Here is a 15,562-nt window from a genome sequence, read left to right on the forward strand (position 1 = left end):
TATGCGGAGGCAGAAGGAAGTTACCGCCTTTATTGTTGTAGTCTGAGTAACGTGATGTCTGATTGTCCTGTAGCCTTAAACCAAAACAAACCGCAGCGAGCCGAAATGACACAGCAGAAAATGGCGGAGGGTCAGCATGGATACGACCTGCACCCTCCCATGTTAAGTCCAGCGTGGTAAACACTACACATCCAGTAAAGGATGGAAACACTTTGGGTTTCACACATTGACAGGAAAAGCAGAGCTAGACATCATGGCTAAAGCTGCATGCTAACTCTGTCACGGACAGGAAACGTTATCGTATCGCGGTAACTTGCGGTAAAGCCGGTCGTCACTCTCATCTCCGTGGTCAAATGGGCCGACGCTACAACTGTAGAGCACCCATATACTGACATTTATGTTCTCTGCATTCAAACGGCCCCGATGGAGCTGACCATGGATGGATAAAAAGAACGGAGCTGACGGGAGAGCTAGCGAAAGACTTGGTGAAGTTAGCAGAAGTAGACACGTGTGACTACGTCTGGTTTTCAAAATAAGGTGTTAACAAATGAAACTATATATACAAAATACATCTATGGAAATAAGATTGATTGGATTATATTCAGCAGAAGTATAAAACATTACATGTCCCTTATAAATTAAAAAGAAATGACCACTAACTTGTGAGGGAAATGTCTTTATTCTTTGACTTTTGGGTTGCTGGAAAACTTTTAATAAATGATTCTTTTCAATGGCTATATATCTGACTTCAGGACATCTCTGACTACATACATGCTGAAAATCAAACATTTTTACTCTATTAATTTAGAGATTATCCAAAGTAAATGTCCCTAGAAGTGTATGATTCAACATTTCCCCATTGTCTAGTGTTAAAAAAGTGAACAAAAATCACAATAAATTGTTATTTTGAATTACAATACTTGTAGAATGGCAATACTTAAAAATCGCAATACATATCGAATCGGTACCCAAGAATCGTGATAGTATGGAATTGGGAGATATGCGTATCTTCCCAGCCCTAATGGAAATGGAAATGGCCTTGGTGGAGGTCTGCGCTCTCCGAGTGCCCTTCTAATTCCTCATGTAATGTGTCAATACTGTATTATTATTTGTCACCACTACCCATGTCAGATTTGTATACTGACCATACTGATAGAGCAGTAGTGTATTAAACGTGATTTAACTATATTTTGTCCGAGGATAAATTGTTTTCTTGACTGTAGTGAAGGAACATAAGTGATTGAAATCTCATTACAGAAATGTAACATTCAGCAGTTGGCTGAGGATATCAGAAGTATTGAAAGACTCCTGAGTCTTAAGTGGCCATGACTGCAGTACAGTATGCACACAGCTGTGTAGCTACAATGTGTGTTAGAGGAACATGAACCCAGGCACCAAACATCCATTTTTATAGAACTGTGAGCGGTCACAGTCTGGCACTTCACATCAGACTAGTAATTCCGTGACCGGAGAGTGGGAGCACCACGGAAATGAGAGCAGGGAAATCTCTTTCAGACAGAGCCCAAGACGACATGGCAGTAATCACTGTAGCAAAGCCCAGAAAATCACCTTTACTACACCTAGGCGTCTGCCTCTAAAGGAACACTATGTAAAGCTGTGAGAGGAGACGGGAGGATGAGGGCAAAACAATAACGCTTGCTCATGTGAACAACTGGATCATTTGTGTCTGAGTAAAGAAAACGGGAGGATATGCTTTAACTTAATGAACAAATGTAGAGAATGTATTTGTGTATATTTGAGTATTAAATACTTGACAAATCTCCCTTTTAGGTACATTTTGAACGGATAAAAAATGTGCAATTAATTTGCAATCAATCCCCCCCTCCCGAAAAGCACAGTATGCTCTGATTGGTCAGCTGGCCCAACACTTTGATTGGTCAACCAAATCAAGCAAGGCCTTTCAGCAGCAGTGTTTACTGTGGGGGAGGGTATCTCCCTTTGGCCTGGACTTTGGCCTTTGTAACTTTGCAGACCTTTTACATGCACAAAAAACTATATAACACACTAAAGGAAAAGCAAAAAGCACAAAAGCATAATAGGTCCTCTTTGAGCATGTTTTTTGCGAGCCAAAACTAGCATCCCATTTAATATTACAGTGAACCTGAATCATGGATGCACTTTGCTAACCAAGCTAGCTAGCAAGCGCTATCGCTGGCTGGTAACTTAGCGTTTGCTATGCTAACAGTGCTTGGCCCCGCAGGGCCTCGCTCTTCCCCAGCTCCACCCTCTCATCCAAATATGGTCACTGCTGTCTCCAAAAAAAAGAAGATGGTGACGGCCAAAAGCCTCTTCACTTATGTACTAAGATCAGGGCTTCTGACAGATGTGTGGGGGAGGGGGGGATTACTTAGCAAACTCTGAGGAGCGGCTTGTCATTATGAAAATAGCGCTGGTCCACCTTAACAGCCCACCTTAAGCGAGTCTGAGCTGAAGTTGTGGCTAACTTCGGGTTAACCCCCTCTGTAAACAGACTGTGGCCAAGCAAGACACAGGAACTTGGCTTGTGTCTGAGGAGTTGTAGGACTTCTTCACCAACTGCCTAAACCGTACATACACTGCACTGCTACGCTCACAGCTATACTGTTATCTTCATACTCGCCATCAGTCCGTCGCACACACACGCTCCCTCTCTCTCTCTCTCTCTCTCTCTTGATCGCAAACAACGACACTAGCTAATGTTATTCCTTAAAAGGAGTTTTGCTAATTGTAAAACACATTTTAGTTTAAAAATATATCTTAAAAATACATAATTCCCTGATGTTTTGTCCCGGCCAGAAAGTCAATTCCGGCCCGGCAGGCCACCAGGCTTACAATACAGTGGCGGAAACCCTGAAAATAATAGGGCTTTGGTATGATTGGGTCCGTTACATTCATGCACAACATTGACATGCTGAAGTGTTTTCTTCCCGGTTCTTCTCCCCATCCCAGAAATGTCATCACCTCACTGTCACTGCCAAAACATTTTGTTTCCCACTGTGGTTTTATTATCATTAGTTGGTGCACTGGAGCACTGCCAAGAGCATGTCTTTGTCTTGAGATAGAAGCATTAAATATAGTTATATACATATCTAATAATAACTGACTATGCTAATACTATATAATATTACATAACTTGCTTAATGTTAGTCAATTAGAAAAGACTTTTACAACCTATAAGTAGCACCACAGTCTGGCAGCTGGCACGTAAAGTCGATCAGCAGCCCAATAAATGACTTATAAATATACACAGAGAGTCTGACCTTTCCCTGCCCTAAACCTCCCATTTCCACCTCTAAGTGACAAATAATAGCAAGCAGTGAAGCTCCTGGCAGGTACAAGCCTACTGTATAACTATGAGGGCTGGCCAGCTCCTGAGCACTTTGAGTGCTTGCCAAAAGGTGTTTGGCAAGTCAGCAGTAAGGATGAACACTCAGCAGTTCATATCCTTGCTCAGTATCCAGTGAAATATGTTTGAAGACGGAAAAGGATGGTGTCTTGGTGAGTGGATGGACAGATGCTGTTGATGGATGAATTTTTCAACAGGCAGGAAAAATGCCCTCAGAGGTGCTCAAGCTTGTGTCATCCATCAAAATACTTGCAATTTGTAATAACTTCTATGGTTTTAACCATTTTAGTTGTGCTACATTACTGTATACAGTATATTTACAGTGATACTTATTTAAAGCATCTTACTATTTTATAAAGCACCTCCTTATACTAATTTGAGAAGTGCTATCTATATGTAGCTTTGTTATTAGTTACTACTATTGATCTATTAACCAATGGAACGGTAGGTTTCAGAGTGAGGCGGTTGCTGAGACACTAAAACTCACACTCATGTTACTGAACTCACTATAGGCATAAAGTAGAAAGGTCAGACATAGGCCCCGTTCACACTACCTAATATTAGAAGTGTTCAGATCGAGAAGAGACTAGAATTACCGCCTCATGGTTGTACGCCTCCGCCAACCAGTCAAATTGCTGTTTACATCCATGTCTGTCGAAAATGTTATCATTTTATCCTATTAGACTTTTGTGTGAAATTGTCATAATAAGGATATGAATTCTTGAGTTATGGCAAAAACGTATTTTATGAGGTCACAGTGACCTTCACCTTTGATAACCAAAATCGAATCAGTGGAGCCCCGTCACTTCACAAGACATGGGAAACCTCTGTTGGTCTGGAGGAGCTGCAGCAGTTATTTCTGCACAAACGTCCACTGTACATTCACTAGATATTCTCAGAGCTAAACTAACTCTTCTACAGTGTGGAGTGTGAGGGCATGCACGTGAGAGGTGGAGATAGAGAGTGAGAACGAGCACGGTGTGTGAGTGAAGGCAAGCAGAGGAGCAGAGTACAGCACAGACTCCGGTCCTGAAGACCAAAGCTACGGTCTCCCCCGCGTCCTCCGATCGCGGCCAAACACTGTTTAACAGACGGGCTTCACTAGATACAACCAAGAGGTTTTGGTGCTTCCGTGTAGTTTGTATTGGAGTCTGAGTCTGAACAGCGTAGCCACAAGCGAGCGCGCATGGGACACCGACCCGCAATGATTTATACGTGTAAGAAGTTACAAACAGTCCCTTTAAAGTGTAAAAAAAAAAAGTATTCTTAAAGAGCACATTTACATAGTCAATAGGACCTATTGATACCATGGATACTGACAGGGCAGAATATAAAAAAGGTGCCTTATGGCGCCCAATGCCTCACGCCCAAGGCTAACCTCAGCTGGATCAATAAACAATCTGAATATGTCTGGATACAAGAACAAGGTCACAAAGTCCTCTATAAAAGGGATAAGCTGTTGCTCTTATCTAGAGCAAAGAGCCAAATGTCGACCACCTCGAGGGTTGCTGCTGTATAGCAGACTCTTCTGGTGGACGTCTCTGTGGAACGAGGACATAAAGTCTCTCATCACGGGATCAATAAAGGATCTCCTCGGCATTATTATTAATGCTGAGATGCCATCACAGTGATAAGACTCCTTAAATAATGGAGTATAAGTCTAGATACCACCCGTTGAGTCAAGCACAATGTCAGACACCACAGGGTCGACCCCGCCCACAGGGGGCTGGGGACTCACTGTGAAAGTCTCAGAGGGAGGCTGTGAATAAGGATCAACCCACCACACTTGTGTCAGCCCTGTGAGAGATAAAAAAGAAGGGATGTGAAGAAAAGACTGTGTGCACTTGAATGTGAGGGACACAGGAGAGATGCTGTAGCTTGGAGAGAGATCCAAGTGTATTGTAAGCAGCTGAAATCCCACACGCTGCTCAGCGTCGTGACTCTCTCATCTAAAAAGGCTTTTTGTGATTGAACATGGCCAGAATGTGTGTTGGATGTATGTGGGAAGCGGAGACAGAAGGGTGCACAGATGGAGGAGAGACCAAAGGAATAATCAATTAATAAACAAATCAACAGCACACACTACTCAATGCTGGCATTATGCTGAATACATTTTGCAACAAATGTTTGTAATATTTCCAGGGCGATGAGTGTTGGATACAAGCTTTCCAACTGTGTGTGACCTTTAAAGGTGTACCACGTGCCCAATGAGTGGTCAGTGAGTGTAATGCCGAGTAGCTGTTTGCTCATGCTCATGTCCACGTGTAGAATTTGGACACAGCAAAATGATGACAAAGGAAAAAAAAGCTGCTTTGAATACTATTTGAGGCCGATCACCTCCCCACACATTTTAAAGGCCGAAGAATAACTCTTGTTAGCAAAATGACCAAAATGCATCCCACCTGGCAACTAGAAAAGGATTAATGCCGATCTCATCCCTAAAGGTAGCTCCTCATTACAACTTCTCCAATCAGACGTTCCTCGTCCACTGCGGCGCTTTCAAAGCAAGCAACAGGAATAGATAGAAACAGGGCGTTAGACAAAAGTTCAGTCGTGCTGTGCAGTGCTGCAGCGCTCGCGGCCAGTCAGAACACTCCAATAGAAAATGATGCAATCAAACAGATTTTGTCGCTGACGCTCGCTCACGTCACCTTCGACATACAGTTTATGGTTAGGACATGGACACCGTCATCTCATTGAGAGACACAATAAAACCTGGTGACCACAGGGTCCACCTACAGGGGAGATTTGGTAGCCACATAGTCATTTTTTGTAGCAACGGCCATCGGGCCAAGATTAATGTCCAAATCTGGGTTGCACCAATTCTCCAGTTAGAAAACCATTATACCAGTGCAGAAGAAGAAGGCACATCAAGATGATGTGATTAAAAGAGTGCCAGTCGAATTGTATTCGCTAAATCGGTTTCCATTGCACTTTGCCACATTTTACTTTTATCGATACACCAACTGTTCCACCTTAGCCAAGCGTAAAAACTTTTTGCCGATATTTCAAGATCTTTTCGAAGTTTCAGCACTATTGTTTTTTACAAGCACAAATTGAAAATGTGCATAAAAGCAGGTGGAAGGAAGCTTGTGTTTCACGCTTCAGAAGCCGCTCTCACTGTGCTGTGTATTGATAGATCCATGGCACTGTCCGTGGTGCTGAAGTAGCAGAGGGATACGGAACTGTGACTTTTTCTCTGAGTCCTGCCTGTTTGAGGTTAAATGGTTCCTTAGTGCAGATACTAAATAGGTGCTACTTTTTAACCAAAAAAACTAGATATACTAGAAATATTCTGGATTACGTGAATCAACATTTATACATATGGTGTTAAAGTTATAGTTAAAGCTGTAGTCATTGATATTTTTTTTTTGCCACTTCAGGGAAGCAGACCATGCTATGATCATTGACTAGGGATGCTAATAATTCAATGTTTAACCAACATTAAGCATTTTAACCGATTAACGCTATCAGTTAAAACGGTTAAAAGAAATGTTAATAATAAATCAATCTGAGAAAAACTCGTCACTTTAAGGAGAAAAGTTGGTCCACCTTAAGAGAGTCTTAGCCAGGGTTACAGATACAGGAATTATCATGAGCAGAGCGAGTTGTAGCCTTGTAGCATTTATTCACCGACAAATAAGCTGTACACACCACCGACAAAACCCACATTCACCGTCGCCACACACACGGTCTGTCGGACAATCGCTATCGTTATTCCGGGCAGACAGAGTGTCGTTACGCCGGGCAGACACACAGCTGACAACCTACTAAACTAAACTAAATGTGTGGTGGAGACTTTTACTGGGAAAGTGGCTGCATGTCCTCGACACAACACGCAGCATCGCAGCTGCTAAGTTAACGCTCCCGAACGGTGAACTGTAGACAGTGAACGCAGCACCGTGGCTGCTAACGCTCCCGAACGGTGAACCGGAGACAGTGAACGCAGCACCGTGGCTGCTAACGCTCCCGGACGGTGAACCGGAGACAGTGAACGCAGCACCGTGGCTGCTAACGCTCCCGGACGGTGAACCGGAGACAGTGAACGCAGCACCGTGGCTGCTAACGCTCCCGACGGTGAACCGGAGACAGTGAACGCAGCACCGTGGCTGCTAACGCTCCCGGACGGTGAACCGGAGACAGTGAACGCAGCACCGTGGCTGCTAACGCTCCCGGACGGTGAACCGGAGACAGTGAACACAGCACCGTGGCTGCTACAGTAGCTCAGTTGTCTGTTGTGCTCATACACTGCAGCTGGCGCACCGCTGCATGTGAGACACAAATGTTGTCGGTTAACGAGGGTCAGTTATTGGTTAAGAAGATTTTTCAAAATTAGCATCCCTAACATTGACATCATCAACATTGATCAAATCTTTTTTAAAGCTGTTATGCTGTTAGCAAACAGATTTGCTTATTTGCAGTAGACGACTTTTTAGTTTTCACCCAAGTAATGTTACTATTCATCTGACAAATGTCCAATATTCAATCTGTTTTAAATTTGCTCTGTTGGGTCATTTAATTGATTGTTATTATAAAACAAATATTGCTTAGTGCAGCTTTAATGCCATCAGAATGGAATCCCTGTTGAAACTGCTGTTTCTGTGATATTTCCTGTTGGGATGAAAAAAAGTTTGACTTTAGTTCGAATAGGCCCAGCTTCATAGAGCAGAGAGGTTAGATGGGTTTGCTTCCATTTTTCTTTCATGAGCTCTGAGCCAATCCATTATTTAACGCTGCGGGACATCAGCTGAGTCAACATTTAGCCCTCTGGACAACATGCAATGAACCAAAACCGCAACTTAAGCATCATGGACCCGACCAACACCACTGATTAAAAACTAAAAGCCCTTCTTCATTCATGTTCAGGGCTGCTGGAACATCCAGAGAAGTAAAGCCGTGTTCTCTCACCACCTAACTGGGGCATTTTAGTGAATTACATTTTCTATTTCACTATTTTATTTAAACATTCATTTTATCACATATTTTGGACATTTGTAATCTTGTATTTTCTGTTTTTTTTCCAAAATATAAAGTCCAGACTTTAATATTTCCATGCTTGCACTTCAATTCAAGGTCATCTATCTCATGAACTCAACATTTGATTAGTTTTTCAGTATTGTTTGGAATGGACCTCATCTCAAATCTAATTCCAGCGGAACATACAGACTGATACGAAACAGGTCAGCACTTTTCTGGCACAAATCTTTGTCTTAACCTTACTGGCCTGGTATTAGTATACAACCCTGCTGTGTCTGAAGCAGACAGCTGACATGATGAGCAGAGTACGAGATCTTATAAACACAGCAGAACGGCCCTCGAGGGATTTTAGTGAAACTGCTTTGTGTTTGTTGTGGAAGCGTATACTGAGTAGGGATGGGCACTTCATGCAAAAACACTATTCAATATTCATGGGGAAGTATTCGACCATTCTTTGAAGATCGAAACCCCCACCTCCCCCCGCACGTACCATGCACACACTTCTGCTGGGTGCTTCGCTTTCAAATGACTGCACATAGTTGTTGTAGACTTGTAATATGTTAACTTTACTTGGCTATTTTTTGTTTATTTTTTTGAGTACTTCCAAACAGAACGTGTTAATGGCCGTAGCAGTCTTTGCATGTTTCTCCTGCTTGTACAATAGCATCTAGCCCCGTCTACTGTTTTCATTCAGAAAAGAGCCGGACCTTGTTTTTACCAGCAGGCGGCGGTAAAAACTAGGGAGAATATATTTGTTTAGGCTACATCCACACTAATACGTTTTTATTTTAAAACGCATAACTTTTACTACATTTATGTCTGTAAAACTACTACAGCATTTTCGAGGCCCTAAAACGGAGACGTATGAAAGTGCTGCTGACCCCATTTTAGTTTTAAAACTCCACGGTTGCGTTTTTCTCTGGATAAACACAAAACAGAGACCTTTAAGAACCATGACACAGACACCCACGTTCGCTTCTTGATGGGGTCTTGACGTGACATGACGTGTCATGCCAATGTATGTATACATTTAGTATTGGAAATCAATTAACACAAAACAATGACAGATATTGTCCAGAAACCCTCACAGGTACTGCATTTAGCATAAAACATCATAACATGGCAAACTGCAGCCCAACAGGCAACAACAGCTGTCAGTGTGCTGACTTGACTATGACTTGCCTCAAACTGCATGTGATTATCATAAAGTGGGCATGTCTGTAAAGGGGAGACTCGTGGGTACCCATAGAACCCATTTACATTCACTGATCTGGAGGTCAAAGGTCAAGGGACCCCTTTGAAAATGGCCATGACAGTTTTTTCCTCGCCAAAATTGAACCTCCCTCGCGACAAGCTAGTATGACATGGTTGGTACCGATGGATTCTTTAGTTTTTATAGTTTCATACGATGTGAGTAGCTTCACTCTAGCTACAACCTAAAAATGACAACTTGCGTTAATGTGTTAAAGAAATTAGTGACGTTAAAACAAATTTGCCATAACGCGTTATTATGGCATTAACTGTGACGGCCATAACACAGACACACAGAGGTGCTGAAAAGATATTGACTTTACATGTTCCTCCACACTGTGTAAGAAACATGATCCCATCATCTATCACCCTTTAGTTACACAAATACTTCTCCCACTCTCTCGTGGGAGACTCGTGGGTACCCATAGAACCCATTTACATTCACATATCTGGAGGTCAGAGGTCAAGGGACGCCGTTGAAAATGGCCAGAGCCCACTACAACCTAAAAATCACAAGTTGCATTAAGGGAACTGTTTGTAACTTCTTATACGTATAAATCATTGCGGGTTGCTGTCCCATGCGTGGCTACGCTGTTCAGACAAGACTCCAACAAACTACAGTGAAGCACCAAAACCTCTTGGTTGTATCTAGTGAAGCCCGTCTGTTAAACAGTGTTGGCCGCGGTCGGAGGACGCGGGGGAGACCGTAGCTTTGGTCTCCAGGAGCAGAGTCTCTGTACTCTGCTCCTCTGCCTGCCTTCACTCAGCTCACTCCACCTCACGTGCATGCACGCACACTCCACACTGCAGAAGAGTTAGTTTAGCTCTGAGAATATCTAGTGAATGTACAGTGGACGTTTGTGCAGAAATAACTGCTGCAGCTCCTCCAGACCAACAGAGGTTTCCCGTGTCTTGTGAAGTGACGGGGCTCCGCAGAGAGAAACGTTATCGTCTCCGACCAAAACTCCGGTGTCTCCCCTGTTCCCTCCGGCCGCGGTCGGGAGGCTGAGGCAGGAAAAGCCAACACTAGGATCAGCATTGATTCATGGAGAGACCTTCGTCTGGTCAGCTAACATTACAATCAATTTCTGATTCTTACAAATACTCCCTTTAGTGCTTTAAAGAAATTAGTGGCGTTAAAATGAATTTGCATTGACACGTTATTCTCACGTTAAATCGGACTGCACTAGTTATTTTATAATTGAACGATTATTGGAAAACCACGGCCCATCCCTAACTCTGAGAGTCCGTTACAGGAATCAAACCAACAATAACTGTATTGAGTGGATGTTTTTAGCATGTTCGTTTAGAGCTGACTTCATTCAGATCACAGTTGGTTTGTCCTAGATACAACACATTTTGAATTTCATTTTGAGATGGAAGACTAACTCCAAAACACCCGCTAAACTGTCACGTCTCTGATGTTTCTATTCAGTGTTTACTCATGCCTAACGGATGAATGAAATCTGGGGAGCGTGCTTTCCCCAGCGCCGTCTCTGACGTCAACTAGTGTGACGTTTGTGGGTGCTGAAACTCTCCTGACAGCAAGCGGCTCATAAATTACTTTTCCCCCCCTCTCCACAGAAGCCCGTTCTTTATTCTGGCGAGACAAATGATAAAAGATGAAGAGGACATGAGAACTTGTACATGAATGGAGAGCTTCAATGTTGTCAAACCCACCGACTGATGTCGGCGAAGCCGAGGCGTTCTGAGAAGACGGAATGTAGGAAAAAACTGTTTCTTCAAAGGCGTTCGTCATCGCTCTAGTGGTTTCCCATCCTGCAGCAGCTATACATACAGTACTACGGCATTTCCTGTGTAATGCTTATCCATTGGAGAGAAGTGGTGTTTGACAGAGGAGGGAAAGGAATAGGCGGAATGAGGTGGGAAAAAAAATCTAAGAAAAACTGAAAGCAAGTAAAAAAGATTGATTGTTAAGGATAATTAAACGGTAAAAGGACGAAAAGTGACAAATAAGACGTGGAGAGGTGAGAAACGTGTTCACATGATGGATGATCCTCATTAATCTTGTGGAAACAGAATGAGAGTGAACATGTAAACTTTCCACAAATGATCCACTTACTCACTGGACCAATGAGTGTGATTTTGAAAAGGCTTTAATCACAATAAGGAGATATATTACTTCTTCAATAAGTGGTTTCAAACCATAAGAAAACCATAAACCAAATTTGAACTGCCAACTCCCAAACTGCATGTGATTATCATAAAGTGGACATGTCTGTAAAGGGGAGACTCGTGGGTACCCATAGAACCCAATTCACATATCTGGAGGTCAGAGGTCAACGGACCCCTTTGAAAATGGCCATGCCAGTTTTTCCTCGTCAAAATTTAGCGCAAGTTTGGAGCGTTATTTAGCCTCCTTCATGACAACCTGGTATGACATGGTTGGTGCCGATGGATTCATCAGGTTTTATAGTTTCTATCTTTAAAACTGAGCGGCTCCAATTTAAAAATAGTAAATAGTAAATTGAAAAAGTTGACAAAAAACCTGCCCATTTTTCAGTAAATGGTGGTATTCAAATAATGGACAAGTCTCATGTAATAGTCATGTCTAGAATGAGCGCATGAAAGCTAGTCCCTGATAAAGGACAGGTTAAAAACATTGCAGGGAGAGAATGTATTGTACTGTGATGACTTTCATGGTTCCACGAAAATTTAGTTATTTCACACTGCTAGAAATTCTATAGTTATTCACTAATCACTTCTACTTTGCGTTTTCTTTTTCTTTTTTTTTTAATCCTTGAAAAGGTAAAATCAATAAATCTCAACACTTCCTACAGATATTTCAAAATAAAAGCCTACCAGGAAAGAGAGGGATTATGTCCTTTGAGCCTGCGGAAGGGTGTTAATGTAAAACATCTGTGCATATAGTGTTACGTTTCGCTGTCGGTAGCTCTACACACAACGATACAAACGGCAAAGTAGAAGTGATGGAATTGGCTGGTGAGTGAAAACAATACTTAGTTTACTTAGTTAAGAATTTACATAGTTGAATCTGATTGGTCAAGTCTTGCCTATTGTCATCAATTGATGTAGTTTGTAGTTTGTTGTGTGTGTGTGTGTGTGAGGGGGTTGGGGTGGGGGGTGTAGATGTGGCATTGACAAAAATAATGAAACAGAGCGGAGGAGATCGACAGAACACGGTTTATAAGGGGCCGTACACATGCCGCATTCTTTGCACCCTGAAATCCATCATTGTCAATGTAGACGCGCCTCAACGCGCAAACGTTTTCTGGGCGCAACGGCCTGTAGATATCTTTTCTTTCTTCTGTAAATACCAGTCTTCGGTAAACATACAGAGGATAAGTTAATGACTTTAGTGCAGGGCCACCTAGAGCTTTATGATCTGTCCCACAGACTTTACTGCCTTCACCCTTTCCGTCCAAGGATGTCACAATGGTAAATGGACTTGCATTTATATAGCGCTTTTCTAGTCTTCTGACCACTCAAAGCGCTTTACACTACATTTCAGCATTCACCCATTCACACACAGATTCATACAGTGATGGCAGAGGCTGCTAAGGTGCCAACTTTGCCCATCAGGATCTAATGTAAATACTCATTCACACACCGATGGCTATGCCTTCAGGAGCAATTTGGGGTTAAGGGTCTTGCTCAAGGACACATCGACATGTGACCCGGAGCAGCCGGGGATTGAACCGCCGACCTTCCGATTGGTGGACGACCTGCTCTAACTTCTGAGCCACAGCCGCCACAACATCGGGATGAAAGGTCAGCCAGACTGATACACAGAAATCGAGCAGTAAAGTTACTGTGAGAGATTTACGATGCATTTATCTTTGTTTTCAGTCAGTGCAGCTTTTACTACTAACTACCGCAACTTCATCATTGTCATTGCAGCGCATAGGTTTTGGTTGCTTAGTAACGGCAGGTGTAACAGGAATGCAACCTCCCAAGCACCTTGAATAAAAGGATGAAAGCGGCACAGCTAACGTTTTCCATGCGTTCTAAGACACGGCTTTTCGTGGTTGTAAATAAAACTTTCGGCCATAATTCCATTTTCCCCATCGTAATGATCCACAGACAGAAGGGAAACAACAGGGAGGGGAAGGGACAGTCAACGTGCGATAGAGAGGGAAGTAAACTACTGTTTCTGCCTCCCCTTGCTGATTCTGACAGAGAATCGTTCATAACATTAAAATATACAGTATATATATATATATATATATATATATATAGTGTTTGGCTAGCGCTACGTGTGAGTGCTCTGATTAATAAATGTATTCTTTGATTTTGAAACAGTAGCCTTATGTTGTTGTTATTTAGTCTTCTGAGGCTATCGCCAAGATGCGGCTCCGATGGGCCGCAAATCTGGATAGTGCCAAGCAATTCTATGCAAGATCAGACCCTCTATATAGCCAGGATGGAATGATCCTTTGTTTCTTAACCAATTTTCTCCTTAAATGGAATCGTCAAATAGTGGACTATTCAGGGTCAGCCCTCATGCTTAGTGTTGATAAGGGAAACCCAGACCAGCCGACTGGTGGGTAGGACATGACTCTCTAATGTTGTACTATGGAGTTAATGCTGTGAGAATGTACATTATAATGAATTAATCAAGATAATGGATAAAAAATGTTGAGCTTGCATTAACAGCAAACAGCAAGCAACTACAGAAAATTTAAATGGGAGCAGATAAAAAAAAACGGGGGAGGATTCTTACTAAAATAGGATAAGATAAATAAAATCAATAAAGAAATGTCTGGCACCATTTGAAATAAAGGACCGTCTGTAATAAAAGCCTGGTTCAAAAAATGGCGATGCTTGAGGTAAATATAGGCTACTATCTGAGAATGTGTACAGCTCTTGAGGACACACAGGACAGGAGGGAAAAGCAAAGAAGCGCACGGTGTCTATGTACAAACCCTCAGCCAAAACTAATTAACGTCTAGTGGAAGGTACAGTTGTGTAGGTACAGATGTGCAGGTACTGTGTGTGCATGTGTGTGTACATGCATTCAGACTGTGTCTGGCTGTCTGTGGCACACTGAAGTCAGAGTTTGAGCATGTGAAGAAAAACGATTATTCACCTTTAAGCGTCATTAAGAGACTGCTGAGACACTTGGAGTTTAGCGCATCACGGTGCTTTCCAAAAGATACGACAGAGACACGACAGTCTGCTTTTAAGTAACTCACTGCTTCTAAAACCTCCTCAACCCACTTAGTTTATGGGTGTCATTTTAGTCTCCCACTCACATTAAGGGTGGGGAAAAAGAAAAGAAAAGCCACCACGATGGTTCTGTGAAACTACAGAAACTTTGGATATGACATCCATATTCAGCGCTAATATCACTCAGCGTGTGTGCCTAAGAGCAAGAGATGTTCCGCGCTCAGCCGCTCGGCACCCGGAGGTTTATTGAAGAAACGCGGAGCTTTAAATCTGCCAAACTACTGCCGCTTTGGCTGTGAGGGGGGAAACAAAGGCAGAGAACTATACCTGCAGGATGGAAAACAACAGAGAGCGGAGGAGACAGACAGGAAGAGAGACAGAGAGAGACAGACAGAAGGAAAACAGGATAATGATCTCTAGACTGCACCCTCCTGAGGTAGACGGAGAGGAAGAGTTGGATTATTTTTGTTTATTTCAGAGGGCGATGGAGTGCCACTTACTTCTCGATGAGGTCCAACGTCACCCCTGGCACCAACTTGGCACTCTTCTGCATGCAAAACCTGGGGGGAAAAAACAGACAGGGAGAAGCGGCTGATGTGAGTTGGATAGAAAACAAGAGGTGCTCACGGACCAGACAAAGCAATAAAAAGGTTTGGCCTCTACAGTACAGATTTTACGACCTACGAGAGAGACAATCAACGGAGAAAACACTCAAATGAAAAACAAGAGCTTCAAAGATTACAACCACTGAGCACTTTGATAAGTGTATTTAGGCTGAGTTACAGTCAAAGGGGAGGGGGCAGGCAGCGGGAAACTCACAGTCATATTTCTGAAACG

At 42.8% G+C, this 15,562-nt stretch overlaps 1 protein-coding gene across 8 annotated transcripts in view; it reads right to left on the bottom strand.

The window, feature by feature from the left end:
- The window catches only part of rptor (regulatory associated protein of MTOR, complex 1), a 263,688-nt gene that overhangs the window by 111,659 nt on the left and 136,467 nt on the right, over positions 1–15,562 (bottom strand). For all 8 annotated transcript variants that reach the window (XM_037764856.1, XM_037764854.1, XM_037764852.1 and 5 more), the window contains one exon: positions 15,226–15,285. In XM_037764856.1, coding sequence (XP_037620784.1) covers positions 15,226–15,285 — 60 coding nt within the window. The remainder of the gene's footprint in view (positions 1–15,225; positions 15,286–15,562) is intronic.

This window comes from Sebastes umbrosus, chromosome 3 (genome assembly GCF_015220745.1).
Source record: "Sebastes umbrosus isolate fSebUmb1 chromosome 3, fSebUmb1.pri, whole genome shotgun sequence".
NCBI lineage: Eukaryota > Metazoa > Chordata > Actinopteri > Perciformes > Sebastidae > Sebastes > Sebastes umbrosus.